Genomic DNA, 15,578 nt, shown 5'->3' on the forward strand with positions numbered 1-15,578 from the left:
TATATATATATTATATAATATATAATATATATATTATATATATTATCAGTGAGTATACCATTCTCATTGTTCTCTGTTATTCTCACCTCTTTTTGGACACAGAGTCTTTCTTTTGACATAAATAACTATAACTATAACTATGCCAATAACTAAAATCGTCAACAAGCAGCCAATGATGATTGGGACCACATTATCCTGATCTTGTTCTTCACACTGAGCATCAGTTGTAGCATTTCCTGGTCTTATCAGCTTAAGGTTTAGTGATTCACATCTGGAAGGACAGAGAGACACTTTACAGGAAAATGTACAGATGTGTCACAATCACTGCTGCTGGAACAAATCAGACGCGTCTGTATGTGCTGTAAAGCTTCACTTACGGTCTGTGTGGCCGACAAAACTTTAAAGTCCCATCTGAAAATGTCCCATTGCTGCAGTCAGAGCACTCAGTGTCTCTGAAGGCTGTTCCTGCACAAACATGATGTTTACACCATTTTCAGCATGTACATCACGTAGGATCAGTGAGTGACTGTGACATCGGAGTAATTACACGTGTCAGGTGACTCCACCTTTGATTCTGATTTAAAAATTTTTAAAAATACAAATATGATCCTTCTAAACTTTACTATAAAGTTAATAACACCTCATTCAGAAACCACTGCAAGTAACAAACAGATTATTTCATCCAGGTTATTTACACTACAAGCATAAGAAACCAACCTGTTTGGCTGATGTATTCTCCTGGTTGACATTGCCTGTGTTTGTGTGCTGCCATGCAGCTACCAGCTGCGACGTCAACACAGTAGAATCCATCCTCTGGTTTACAAACTGTATCTAATGTTGATGTGCATGTCCTGTTCTCCTTCAGACCAAAACCTGTGAGCATGTAGAGAGGACACATGTTAGAGAGACAAGGCCGCGATGGTTTCTACACGTGCAGGGAGGGATAGGGAATATACACTGGACATAGGATGTTGAAGATGGAGGTTTCAGGTAGGAGGAGGAAAAGAAGAGCATAGACAAGATTCATGGATGTGGTGAAGAAAGAGATGGAGAGATGGTGTGAGAGAAGAGGATGCTAGGGATTGGTGAAGAATGAGCCAGAGGGGTCACTGCTGTAGTGACATTATGATGTCATTCATCAAAAGTTACTTAAGATTATTTTGATTGATTTACTAAAATTTTGTAATAATTGACAGATTGAATGATTTGACATGTTGATTAAAATAATACATTTATAGAAAACGTTAATGAAATGATGCTTCATTTTATTTAGGTGGAAATCTAAAGGTTAAGTGGAGGCAACATCATATCGCAGAGCGTGAGCTGATCATGAGTTCATGTGGAATATCTTGAGGCATAATTACTTAATCAGTTAATGTGTTAAACATGTCGACAGTTTGTCACATTCGTTTACATGCGGTCATACATGTTTTAAATCAATGTCAAACCATCTTTAACTGTATTAATTCTTACATCACATTAACAGCAGAACATGCAGTAACAACTTCCCTAGTTTCATAAATAAAAACCTACTTAGGTCACAGATTGTGCAGTGAGTGCATTGTTTGAGTCCACTGGGCTTATCCATGTGGGTTCCATCCTCGCAGGCCACACAGGAAGTGTGTGCAGTCTCTGTGCAATCTGTCTTGACTCGATTTCCTGTTATAATAAAAGAACGGCAGACTATTTTCAATGCATATTGTTTTTACTCATATAAACTGTGAAATCTTTAGAGTTATAAAGGTATGAAGTTGAACTTTTACATACAGAGAGACAGTAAAGAGCAGGACTCCATGTTTAATAACCAAAGTAAAATCAGCCTCTAACATTCAGCTGGATCTTACCTGCAGGACACTTTTGACAGCATAGGTCTTGTGCTTGATACATTGTTGAAGAACACGAGAGAGTGAGGACACTGAAGACTTTCATCATGATTAACTGAAAACAAAGAAAAAGGAATACATTTAAAAGTAGAAGCACGCTTCAAACTGAGAACTAACAGAGAGGAGCAGGAGGTGGAAAAGAAGAAAGATATGAAATGAAATGCACAACAACCTGAAAATGAGAGCTGATGAGTGAAGAAGGAAGATAGTGAGGATTATGATATCAATTTAAAGGAAAAGTAGACAGTATGGGAAATTATATCATGTAATTTACAAAATGAATTACACACTTATGCAGAAGTGATTCAGAAAATACTGAGTGGGTTAAATAGTTGCAGACAAGGAAAAATATTAAGTATGAATTAGTTACATTTAAAAAAAGAAGCTTTTTGTAAGTTTGTATGAAAAATATTTTACCAGCAACACTGCAGCTGTCAAAGAATTTCCTCCTGAAGTCATTTTATACAGCAGAATGAAGACTTTCCTGAACTGAAGACCGTCTCACTGAGATTTGCAAGGAGATGAGCTGTATGATCTAAAACAGCAGGAGAACATCTAAAAAAAAAAATATGTAAGTGAGCAGCAGGAAACCTGGTTCATGCGGATATTAAAACCTTACAGGTTAAAAAGTAGTATCTTGTTGTTTGTTTATCATAATTAACCTCCTAAGACCTGATCTCTTTCATGGCATGCATTTTTAATTTCTCTTTGCTATTTGGGCTGAATGGGACCCGATGGATGTAAAAACAAAGAATTATCTTTTTACCTGGTTTTGCCCTACAAGGGCCTCATATGCACATATGAGGACATTCGTTTTTAATTTTAAAAACAAATGTCAGTGGATATCAGTGGATATCAGGCCCTTGTAGAGCAACATTTAGTATTGTGGTTTAAACAACCCAAAATGTGATGTTCACATATGTGGATGCCAGGTCCTAGGAGGTTAAAGAAAAAAAATATTTAAAGGAACAACATATTGGGGTGAGTGAGTATAAAGTAAAGTTGTAGCATAAAGAACAAGAGGACATAAAATAAAATTGTTGTTTCTGGTTCCCTGGTCCGTATTACAGGAAGCGGGTTTACGGCAGGAACCTACCTGCAGATGTTCTTTGACAAAGTCTTCACTTGCTGTTGCACCTGCAGCTTGTTTAAGGTGTACAGCCTGTAAGAACAGAGACAGTGACGACCGTATATTGTGGATTCACTACAAAATCTATAGGATACATCTTTCCAACACTGACAGGCAGCTGTCAGGTTGTCAGCAAGTTCCTCTGCATGAAAGCATTTACCATAAGCATTCAACTTTCTTGGTCCATGAGATTAAAGTGAGGGCTCAGCTCTTTATTTGCCTGATGACGGAAAGCTTTCACTCATTACATACAGATGTGCTTGAATCAGCTCACTTAATTGGACTAATTTTAATCAACTCTTAAGGAAGTCAAAACTCAGAGTTAGTCATCTCAGATTTCATCATTTCAGAACAGGGCCCTGTTGTTTGACTCATATAATATACAGAGACCACTGAAGAACTACAGTTTTATGGAAAATTGTTCAAAGGAATGATCTTGACTTTATTACAGCTAGCATATTAAAGTCGCCGCCCTCTTTCAGCTGCTCCCTTTCCAGTCCCTTGCCTCCTCCTCTGACACACCAACCCTCCGCATGTCCTCCTGCTACATCCATGAATCTTCTCTGAGGTCTGCCTCTTCTCCTCCTCCCTGGCAGCTTTATATTCGACATCCTTTGTTCAGTACATCTAGTTTCTCTCCTTTGCAAATATCCTCAGCTCTGCCTCTCTAACTTTGTCTTTCAAAGCGGACCCTCTGATGTACTCTTTCCTCCCTTCTAATAACAATATTAACATCTTCAACTCTCCAGCTCAGTCTCCTGTCATTTTGTCAGTACCACCATCTCCAAACCATACATTATAGCAGGTCTCACTACCATTTTGTATACCTTCTTATCACTCTCACTCTCAACAGCACCCATGGGACGAATGAAGTTAGGTGAATCTGAATCTTTTGCTATTATCTTTCTGTCACAAATCCCCCTAACACTCATCTCCAACCTGCCTGCACCGACTTCATCACTTTTCTTGTGCACTGTACATTGCTTTGGATATTTGACTCCAGGTAATTAAACTCATCTACCTTCACTATCTCTATGCTCACTTTCCCACCTTCCTCACCTGTCATTCTCGCACATTTTCTGTCTCCAGAGAATACCCCCACCTCTCCAGGCTCGCTTCCACCTTCTCCCTACTCTCAGTACACATACTTCTCTTCTCTTGGCACCCATCATATACTTTCTCTAGATCCACGAAGACACAGTGCAATTAACTTCCCCTTGGTCATCAATACCAAACTATTAAATCTAATAATTATATCCGACAAAGTTTTTGCAGAGATCAGTTTGGTTTAGATAAAAGTCTGTATTGTTTCTTGTTACAAAGCATTGCTTGAACAGGACTTTGGTTACTGTTTTATTCACCGTTCACTTTCTACGGACCTGCTTTCTCCACTATGGTCCGCAGCCGCATTACAAACAGCCGAATAGCTGCTTCGTTTAACAGCCTGTAACCAAACATTCTGTAGAAGTGATCTAAGGAACTTACCGTCAGCGGTACAAGACGAAGTTCGGAGAGTCTCCGTCACAGCGCACCGTAGGCTGAATAGTTCAAGACGAACTGGAAAGTAAACATCTGCCGTTTCTTGAAAATTAAAAACAACGGCTAAGCTTCAGGGAGAAAGCGAAAGTGCGCAGAACATACAGAAGAGAACAAACGCGCAGTCCGTCATGACATCATATGGCCGGTTTCGTATGGAGGAGTGTCGAGTTGGGAGCGGTCGGTGGGTAATAGTGCCAGAGGCAAGGTACACCTTGGGCAAGCTGCTTGTTTCATGACCCAAACAATTATTCACACTCACATTCACATCTATGGGCAATTGAAAAATTTTGGGTCCAATTGTAATTGATTAACGCCACATCTGATTGAATGTTTAAGGATATGTTTATTTAATTCATTATGGGACTCGTAGACCTCCATATTTTCCTACTGTACTTTCATTTTTATATGACCTCTGTGAGGTAAAAGTGGCTGTCATACACTATGATGAGCTGGAGCAGACTAATTCTGAGAGTCTTAATGAACTTTAAATGAGCTTTAACTCTTTAAAATCTCTTCACAGAGCAAACAGATGCTTTTCTCATATATATTGGTACTCTTAGAAATGAAAACACTTAGTATAGATGAAGAAAAACAGAAGTCTGTCGGGTTGCGTAATTCTGAACTCTTGTCTTTCAGTTTCACTTTGTTTTGCTCAGTGTAAACATCTCTAATGGCAGAATACACACACACACGCACACACAGTGTATTGCTGATGCTCATTTCAGCCCTTTCAAACCTTACTATTCATTTCTGAACAGTGATCAGCCCATAATGGAAAGCTTGTGTGCCTAAATGTAACTCCATGACGTACAGAAACATTACACACACTGATGTCAGTTGCTTTTTTAATGTAATAAGAAGTTCCTTAAACTGATGTGACTTTAGCTGTATTGTGAATGACATGAATCAGCTTTGTGCTCCAAAATAAGAGGAAATAAACTGTATAATATAAAAATGAACTTTTATTGCTCAGAATTACATAAATAAAATATTAAAAAAGTCTTTTCTTCAGCTTCTTTAGATTGTGGTATGATCTTTTGCTGTCACTCAAAAAGCTCAGTCACAGCAGCATCACACTGAAACAGTGCACATGAATTCAAATGTATGGGATGAAGCTCCTGTTACTAATGCACTATATCACCTTCATCTGATTTTAGCTGTTATCTGGAAAAAACCTATCCATTTTCTATCATCCACTCTGAAATATACTTTGACCTAATAAAATATCATTTATTTGCCTTTCTTTGGTATGTTTTTGGTATGATACTTGAGTATGTTTTTACTTTCTGCTTTCACACCACTGAACAGACTCAGGAGGACTAGAAGCTTTCCTAGCTGACATGTATAAATGCAGCCTTTTCCATTTACTGCTGCTTTATACAGTACTTTTATTCCTCTACATTGCGCCATCCATTATCAGAGAGGCCTCAGTTTCTATTGATGTTAGGCACCATGTGTGATGTGGTGGTTAGTAATACTTGGGCACCACAGGGGACGGTCCAGTCTCCATTCATGTTCACTTTGTACACCTCAGATTTTCAGTGCAACAGTGAATCATGCCACCTGCAGAAGTTCTCTGATGTCACTATAGTGAATGGGCGGGTTAAGGGTGAGCAGGAGTCGGAGTCTAGGGAGCTGTCGGGGAACTTTGTGGAGTGGTCGGGTAAAAATCACCTCCTTAATGTCAGCAAGACAAAAAGAGCTGGTGGTTGACTACTGGAGGAAAAAACTGCGACTAGGTGGATCAAGCAGGTGGGGTCTCTTCTGTTAATCTTCATATAGTTTCACACTGAGGAGAGAAAGATATACAGTTAAATAGCAAACCTCTTGTACGTTTGCAGAGACATCAGGCAGTGCAGGTTTGAGTGGATAACTCATGGCCATCTTACCTGGTTTCTCATTCAGTATTTTCAGTTCTATTTCTGTTTCTTTTTCTTCATTCTTAGTAAAAAACAAAAAAACGAAGACATAATTACTTGCATAAATCAGATGTTGCCATCCGTTACAGTCCACACTCCTGTGATATTCAGACATACCTTCCTCAAGTTGATTAGGTGTACAATTATTTTTTCGCCTTCGCAAAAAGAAAAACAATTTAAAAATTAGTGTAAAAATATTATTTTCTATATAGATCATGATAAGATTTTCATTGTTCTGTTACTCTCACCTCGTTTTAGACATCCAATCTCCTTTCTACAGAGACACAAAGCTATAAGTATCACAATTAATAAAATCAGTAACAGGCAGCCAGTGATGATCCAAGAAAGAACCACATTCTCATCTTGTTCTTCACACTGAGCATCAGTTGTAGCATTTCCTGGTCTTATCAGCTTAAGGTTTAGTGACTCACATCTGGAAGGACAGAGAGACACTTTACAGGAAAATGTACAGATGTGCCACAATCACTGGTGCTGGAGGAAATCAGACGTGTCTGTATCTGCTGTGAAGCTTCACTTACGGTCTGTGTGGCCGGCAAAACTTTAAAGTTCCATCTGAAAATGTCCCATAGCTGCACACAGAGCACTCAGTGTCTCTGAAGGCTGTTCCTGCATCAACACGAATATGCACCATTTTCAGCATGTACATCATGAAGGATCAGTGAGTGACTGTGACATCAGAGTAATTATATGTGTCTAATGACAACCAGTTTAAAATACATCTAAAAACATTTCCTTGTTTCAGTTTCTAAATTTGATCTTTCTGAGTTCATTCATGTGGTGGAGTGATGGAGAGCAGCTTTACTACAAAGTAATAACACCATATTGAGAAACCACTGCAAGTATGCAACAGAAATATTATTCCATCCAGTTTATTTACACGTAAGCACAAGAATACAACCTGCTTGGCTGATGTATTCTCCTGGGTTACAGGGTTTGTGTTCTTGTGCTTCCACACAATGAACACCGTCATAGTCAACACAGTAGAATCCATCCCGTGGTTCACAAATTGTATCTGATGTTGTTGTGCATGCCCTCTTTTTCTTCACATTTAAATCTGTGAGCACGTAGAGAGGACGCATGTTAGACAGGATGCTAGGGATTGGGAAAGAACGAGGCAGAGAGGTCACTGCTGTGGTGATATTATGATGTCATTCATCAAAAGTGACTTATGGTGTTTTTCCTGCTTAAAATTAGACACTATAACAGTAATCAACATTTAATCAATTCTTTTAAAATTACTGATATATTAAAAGTTTGTAATAATTGTTAGATTGAACAATTGAACATTTTAATTCAGAAAAAAATATTTCTAGAAAACATCAATGAAATTGATGCTTCCTTTTACTTTGATGTAAATCTAAAGTACGGTATATTATCTGTAGGCAACATCATATCGTAGAGGGTAAGAATGTCAAATCAAAGCAATAGGACCCTTATACCAATCTTTACTGAATTTCCCGGAGGAACCTAAAGAGCATGAGGAAATAAAATAAAATGTTCTGTCTGTCTGTCTATCTAACACTTTTAATTCTTATACGGCAGTAACAGCTTCACTAGTTTCATAAATAAGAAATATGAATAAAAACCTACTTAGGTCACAGATTGTGCAGTGAGTGCATTGTTTGAGTCCGCTGGGCTTATCCATGTGGGTTCCATCCTCGCAGGCCACACAGGAAGTGTTTGCAGTCTTTGTGCAATCTGTCTTGACTCGATTTCCTGTTATAATAGAAAAAAGCAGACTATTTTCAATACATGTCGCTGTTACTCATCTAAACTGTGAAACATTTAGAGTTATAAAGGTATGAATTTGAACTTTCACATATAGAGAGACAGTAAAGAGCAGGAGTGAAATCAGCCTCTAACATTCAGCTGGCTCTTACCTGCAGGACACTTTTGACAGCACAGGCCTTGTGCTTGATACATTGTTGATGGACATGATTGAGTGAGGACACTGAAGACTTTCATCATTATTATCTGAAAACAAAGAAGAAGAACAAAGAATACATTTAAAAGTAGAACTAGGCTTCAAACTGAGAATGGCTCGACTAACAGAGAGCAGCAGGAGGTGGAAAAGAAGAAAGATATGAAATGAAATGTGCAACAACCTGAAAATGAGAGCTGATGAGTGAAGAAGGAAGATAGTGATGACAGCATCAATTTAAATGAAAAATAGACAGTACAGGAGGAAATTATAGCATGTAATTCACACAGTGATGTAGATGTGAGTCAGAAAATGTTGACGGGGTTACAAAATAGTTACATAGAAGGAAAAACAATAGTTTTATTTTTCTTTAAAAAGCTTCTTGTAAGTTTGTATGATAAATATTTTACCAGCAACACTGCAGCTGTCAAAGAATTTCCTCCTGAAGTCATTTTATACGGCAGAATGAAGACTTTCCTGAACTGAAGACCGTCTCACTGAGATTTGTAAGGAGATGAGCTGTATGATCTAAAACAGCAGGAGAACATCTGAAAAAAAAATGTAAGTGAGCAGCAGGAAACCTGGTTCCTGTGGATAAGAAGTTAAATGTTTATGATCCAGGGTAAAAAATTGACTTGCTTTTTGTTTGATTGTTTTTTTAATTGTTTTTTTTTTTATAATGAAAGAAAAAAGTATTTAAAGGAATAACCTGGTGGTTTGCTTACAGTGCTTAACAAATATATTAGAACAGAGATATTTTAGAGATCTGTCAAAAAAAAAAACTAAAACTAAAACTTATATTCTTTATTATCAAACAAATAACAAACTAAATTCATGATTTTACACCCACATTTGAGCTGGCACGCTTTACTTCACTGATATCATTCATAAATATTATCCAACCACTAAAACCAGCTATTCTGTAAGTAAACAACTATAATTTGGATTCTAACGTAAAACAGTATACTTGAAAATTCATGGAAAACAACAATATGTGGATTTCAGCATTAAAATGTGACTTTTGCTTAAAGAGGTTGTACATACTGATGTAGTAACCATGAGAGAAAATTAAAATAATTATCATTAGTGTTAATTTAGGGCAGATGTGGCACAAACGTTAGAGCACACGAGGAAATAAAATAAAATGTTAACATTTTTTAAATGTAGATCAAGGCTTGAAAATATGTATTTCCCTCACAAGCTCCATGCTATTGTAAAGATATAACAACATTTAAAAGGAACTTTTTCTTGAGAAAGTCAAAATGTAGTTAATTTATAATCAGTTCAGAATTTAAAGTTAGAGTTTGTTAAACGTGCCCTCTGGAACATGGCCCTAGTGTTTGTTTTGTATATTATGCAGAGTTCATATAGAAATTATAGATGGCTGCCGTGCCTACATATCAGCCTAAGTCCTAATCACCAAAGAATTTCACACAGTACCACTCCAATGAAAAATGTGTGACAATTTTTTCACTGAATTATCAATAAAGATCATTAAAACAGTAAAAACTGTCATATATTATTCTGATTTTTTCTGGATTGTTAAATAATATCGAGTTTGTGGAGACAAATGATCAAACGTGAGGGCAGCTTTGGGCCTTGCCTGCTTTGAAGCTGCTTCAGCCTTTGTCTAACTTTCCTTTAGTCAACTGTAACGATTGTAACTTCAAAGTTTTTGAGTAACTGGCTGGATTTAGATACAAGTAAGTATTGTTTCTTGTTACAAACCGCTGCTTCATTTACTTCTCTAAAAACCTCTTTTCTTCACTAATGTCTGCAGCTGCATTAGCAACAATTTAATAACTGCATCGATGCTGTGAACACCTTCTGTATCAGATCCTATAAACAAACATCATGCAGAATTGATTCGTCTTACCCTCAGCGGTATAAGATGAAGTCTTTAGGTTTCCATCGCAGTAAATCTTTGCTGTTCGTGAAAATTAAACGATTAAAACGAAAAGCAGCTTCTCTGTGAAAGTGAAGGTAAAGAAAAAAATGTTACAGAGCATGAAGGGGAAGTCCGTGTGAACTATGGAAGTGAAGGTACTGCCTATCACAGCACCGTTTCTCTGTGAGCTTTCTCTCTGTTTTAGATTATCTGTGTTACTTAGGCCACAGGTGGCTGTTGAGTTATGTGAGTGTTTTGAGTTATGATTCGGAGTGGACGACTTAAAACCTGACTAAAATCTCTTTAGAGCTCTTTAGGGCAACAGAGTAAACACAGAACACAGAGCTTTGAATCCAACGTGGCACCTTTCCCGTACAAGTTTTGGGACTCTTTAAGAGATGAAAACTTTCAGTGTAGATGAAGAAACGCTGAGGTCTTCTGAGAAGACAAAAGAGCTGGCAAGATTCTGGGGAAATTCCATTATCTTTTCTTTCGGTTTCACTTTGTGCTCAGTTTAAACGCAGCACAATACACAATGAACTTACAGTTCATTAACTTTTTGTAGCAAGACAGTGTATGCAAACACTTTTTGGCTGCAATATGCTGTTTGACACAACACAGCCACAAAGTTACCTCTCAAATGTCTCCTGAATGCAAAAATCCTCTCTTTCTCTCTTCAGCACATACAGGGGACAATAGTTGCTCATTGTAGGAATCATACAGATTTTAGGTACAGACAGCAAACCTTTTACAGTGAGCAAAGTGCATTTGTGTGTCTAATAGTGTGTGTCTAAAACACAGAAGCAACAGACTCACTGATTTCAGCTGTCTTTTATATAATAACAAGTCCCTTAAACAGCTGTGACCTCAGCTGGATGGTTACAGAAATGCAATAAACTGGAGATGGTAATGGGGTTGCCTAGCAGTAGCAGCACTCTTTGTGCTGGTTTGGTGAGTTGCGTCTCCATCCCCATCCCCCTCACCCCTCAAGTGGGTTCATGTAGCAGGGTCTACCAGGCATTAGACCTCGACGCCATCAGCAGTAAGATGTGGGAAACGTTTCCCACTGGACAGCAAATTATTTGCTAAGGCAGCTATCCAGCCATCAGGTTGAGCCTTCAGGTCTTTGGAAAGTGCTGATCCCAGTGCTGCACTCTTAGCACACCATTAATGAAAATGTTTGCACTAACCTGTCTTCATAGCCCAAGAAAAACATTCCAGACAAAAAGACCAAACCAAAGCTGACAATAAACGGCTGATCCAAACAATACAATTCCACAAATAGTCCACATTAACGCTCCTTAACGGCAATTTAAACTCCAGTCTTTAAAGTTTAAACTCACAACAAGTAAATATCCTCCGGGCACAGACCTCATCGTCTAAGTGGCACCATGCTTTTGGCCACTCCATGTGATCAAAAATTACAGAATTAAAATAAATAAATTCTAAATACTTCCAGAATCAAACATTTCAATTCACACAGAGGCACAGCTCGGCACCTGAGCTGCTGCTGTGACCAAACTAGCATCTCTAAATTTTTAAATCCTCAGTAAATAAAAAAATTAATAGAAGCTTGAAAAAACATACGCTGCAACTTGGCACACATGTGCTGGGGACACACGCACACATTCAACCATATGCGTGCACTCTCACAAACTTTACTACTACTATAGGTAGCTATGAGACCTTAGCTCTGTATTCAATACCACGCCTGATATCCTAATCAGCTTGCTACGAGACTTTGGCCTCCTCATCTTCATCTGCACCTGGATCAAAGACTTCCTCACTGACCGCCCACAGAGAGTCAAAATAGGCCCCTCACCTCTCTTCCTCCATTACACTAAACGCTGGTACAGCTCAAGACTGTGTGCTGATTCCAGTCCTCCACTCCGTCTGTGCTTACAGCTGCATACTAGTCCACCCATCCAACACCGTAATTAAATTTGTTGACTGTTGTTGCGTTCATCACAGGAGGAGATGAGTCAGCATACAGGGATGAATGCTCAGTGAATAATCAGACGCTGAAGACCACAAAGATAAATGAATTGGTACGTGACACCGACCCGACCCTTCGGTGCATAAATGGTTTAGATATTCAAGTTCCTCTGTTTTATGTTGCTGTTTTAGTAGTAACTCAATTCAAAACACTTAAATCTTACCTGCACTGCTTACTGTCCAGTGACCTTGTGGTATAGTGTCCTGCACTTGTATTCTACAAAACTGCACTGGGCTACTTATTAGCTCAATGCTAAGATTTTGGATGTACCCAACTTTGGATGTACTTTTTTAGCATGACTATCTTTTCAGACAGCCATGTAATGCTTTACAACATGCATTAAACCCCCAAACCAAGACGTGAGACCCCTTCTGATAACAATGACCTTAACAGCTGACACTGCAGCAATAGACCCCTTCTAAAGATGGGTGTAACACACACAGACACGTACAGAGATTTCTTGATATATTAAAGAGTATTTGTTTCACTCCCACTAAAATTGAATATTTGTTAAAATGCTCACTGAAGGCTCAAACTGTAAGTCTTGAATCTGGCACCGGAGCTTCTGCTGCGTTTAGGTCTCATTGTTATGAGACATAAATCGTTCATTATCTCTTGAAGGACATTTCTCCTGTCATACACTGTGGGTAGATTATTACAGATGACCTGCCTGCCTTTTCATGCTTCCCTGATTTTATTCATAATATAATGAATGAAGGGCAGGAACATGTCTTCTCTGTAGTTGCTGTGAGGAGGTCACTCAGTGGGTCCTGATGATTGAAACTCTATGCTTCATTTAACTTAAGTGTGTAAATGCAAGTGTAGATGTGCTATGGCAAAAATGTTATGAGAGACACTTACAGACCCTGGAGTGTATAACCGCACTGCGCTTGACCAAGGACTCCCACCATTAAGATTAATCAGTTACAACTCCATACTGAGAGGCTGGAGCTGATATGGAAAAAGAGCTTGTTACTGAGATTATCCATCGGACTGGAGCCCAGCTACCATATCTACACCTTGAACAGATCACCAGCCTGTCACAGGGCTAACACATAGAGACAGGACACCATTCGCACTCCCGTTCACACCTATGTGCAGTTTAGAATTACCAGTTAACTTAACCCTACTAAATGCATGTCTTTATGTAAGAATATTTTATATAAGAACACTTTATAAGATATTATACAGATTGTTATACGATCTAAATTGGTTCCTTCATCATATACATGACCTTGGGTGATGCTACTCAAATTGGAAGGTCTTGGATATCTATTGTGGCTAAAAAGGCTAACTCCTTTGTGTAAGAACAAAACTAAAAGAAGATCTTGACATGGCATGAAAAAGGCTCACTGAAATTTTCTGAGAAGGCTCTCATCTTTCCCAGTTCATCCGTCACCAAGCAGCACTGTTAAAAATGGGAAAACTGGGAATACTGCACTTTGAGACCAGACATTTAGAGGCATGATGCGTCCTAGTTTTGGAAATGTCTTTTAATCAGGTTGCACGCTGTAGACTGACACTGTGACTACAAGCGGGGATGCTTCAGTGGACGGCTATCGACGTTCAAAGACAGCAAGCTCAGGAAATCTCTCATCAGGGACTCAATTAGAGAAGTGCAGGGATACTAGCATTGACCCACCGTGCAGAAGTGCTGCTGCTGTTTTTAAAGCAGCTGTGTGTGTGTGAGGGTGGGGGTGCATTTCCAAAGGGATGCTGAGTGAGCAAGTGAGCGATTAAGAGAGAGGCAGGCAATCTGAGAGTCTTTCTCCTGGGCAACATTTTTTTTTAAACCACTGCTGCATCTAGATGAATGTTTATAGAAGAACAGCTGAACATTATGAGAAGGGAAACAGGCATTAGAGACTAAACACAGACTAAGAAATTAAGCATTACAGCCAAATTAAACATATTGTGTACCTATGAACACTGCACTGTTTTTCCACTAAATTTTATGTATACTTAATTGATACCAATAAATACCAGTCAGGATGGCTTTACTTTTTTTCAGAAAAAAAAGATATTTTGCATTTTCAGTTCATGACATAATCAGGCTTTGTGATCCATCCACTGGTGTGGTATTTTGAAATACTAAATAAAGTAATAATGTGAAATATTGCTCACAATCTCATTGGTCGTGACCTTGGAGACCTGGTCCTGCCGGTTGACTCACAGATTAGGAGGGTGTGGTTGTAGCCTTCCCATCACCACCCTGCTAACATCAGCAATATGACCAATGCTATGGCATGCAGATATATTCACGTATTTTCATGGTTTCATGGTTTTCTGAGGATGTAACAGCGCACGATCATCCTTGAAGCTAAACACAATGACACCATTTGTGGGATTTATCAGCATGGACAGAGTATATATCCTACAGTTAAAATACATGTAGATATGTAGACATAGGCAAGACGGCCTGTTCAAACAAAGTTCAAACAAAGGTGATTTAATGACATGGTTATCGGTGCTGGCTGGTGTTGGCTGCTCTGAGTATTTCAGAAACTGCTGATCTATTGGAATATTTCCACGCAACCATCTCCAGGGTTTACAGGGAATGGTTCAAAAAAAGAGAAAATATCCAGTGAGCAGCAGTTCTCTGAGTGAAAATGCCGTGTTAATGCCAGAGGTCGAGGAGACTGGCCAGATTGTTTCAAGCTGATAGGAAGGAAACGGTAAATCAAACAACCACTTTTTAGAACCAAAGCATAGAAGACTTTAAAAACGTTACCTGGTCCGATGAGTTTTGATTTCTGCTGCAACATTCTGTTGGTACGGTCAGAATTTGTCATAAAACAACATAAAAGAATGAATCCATCCTGCCTTGTATCAGCTGTTCAGACAGGTGGTGTAATGGTGTAGGAGATGTTTTCTTGGCACACTTTGGACTCCTTAGCACAGCCTACCAGAGTATTGTTGCTGACCAAGAGCACCAGACAAATCTGTCAATATAGGCCATGTGGCTGTATGCCACAAAGAATTAAGACAGTTATGAAAACGAAAGGGCTTCATCCCAGTACCAGCAAGGTGCACCTAATGTCTGGTGAGTGTAAATTTCCATCTTACCTGTGTACCTCTCCCTGTTAGCTGCATTTCCAAAGACTTCTTTTAAATGTCCTCCTTGACCATCAAATCATTTTCAGAAAGTTAAAACCTCGGAAACACTTTAATTGAAGGACATGATTAAAATGGTAAATGGCCTGTATTTATATAGCGCTTTACTAGTCCCTAAGGACCCCAAAGCGCTTTACATATCCAGTCATCCACCCATTCACACACACA

At 38.7% G+C, this 15,578-nt stretch overlaps 1 protein-coding gene across 7 annotated transcripts; it reads right to left on the bottom strand.

Moving 5' to 3' along the window:
* Positions 1–84: 84 nt before the first annotated feature.
* On the bottom strand, positions 85–15,573 carry LOC102309368 (tumor necrosis factor receptor superfamily member 14). 7 transcript variants are annotated; one of them, XR_006054219.1, is made up of 17 exons: positions 10,289–15,573; positions 8,823–8,940; positions 8,372–8,465; positions 8,082–8,207; positions 7,390–7,545; positions 7,010–7,097; positions 6,719–6,903; positions 6,588–6,625; positions 6,441–6,492; positions 4,498–6,340; positions 2,980–3,045; positions 2,301–2,438; positions 1,845–1,938; positions 1,534–1,659; positions 718–873; positions 378–465; positions 85–271 (listed from the first exon to the last, which is right to left on the bottom strand). XR_006054219.1 is itself a non-coding variant. In XM_042219178.1 (8 exons), the coding sequence occupies exons 2-8, from the start codon at positions 8,862–8,864 to the stop codon at positions 6,537–6,539; spliced, it is 780 nt and encodes a 259-aa protein (XP_042075112.1). In that variant the 5' UTR covers positions 8,865–8,960; positions 10,289–15,573; the 3' UTR covers positions 6,503–6,536. The 7 variants fall into 7 exon arrangements, 1 of the variants encoding a protein (XP_042075112.1); XR_006054217.1 differs by having other exon boundaries at positions 8,823–8,960; XR_006054218.1 differs by having other exon boundaries at positions 7,390–7,583; positions 8,823–8,960.
* Positions 15,574–15,578: the final 5 nt, after the last annotated feature.

This window comes from Haplochromis burtoni, unplaced genomic scaffold (assembly GCF_018398535.1).
Source record: "Haplochromis burtoni strain Fernald_Lab_line unplaced genomic scaffold, NCSU_Asbu1 Contig_29, whole genome shotgun sequence".
NCBI classification, from domain to species: Eukaryota; Metazoa; Chordata; class Actinopteri; order Cichliformes; family Cichlidae; genus Haplochromis; species Haplochromis burtoni.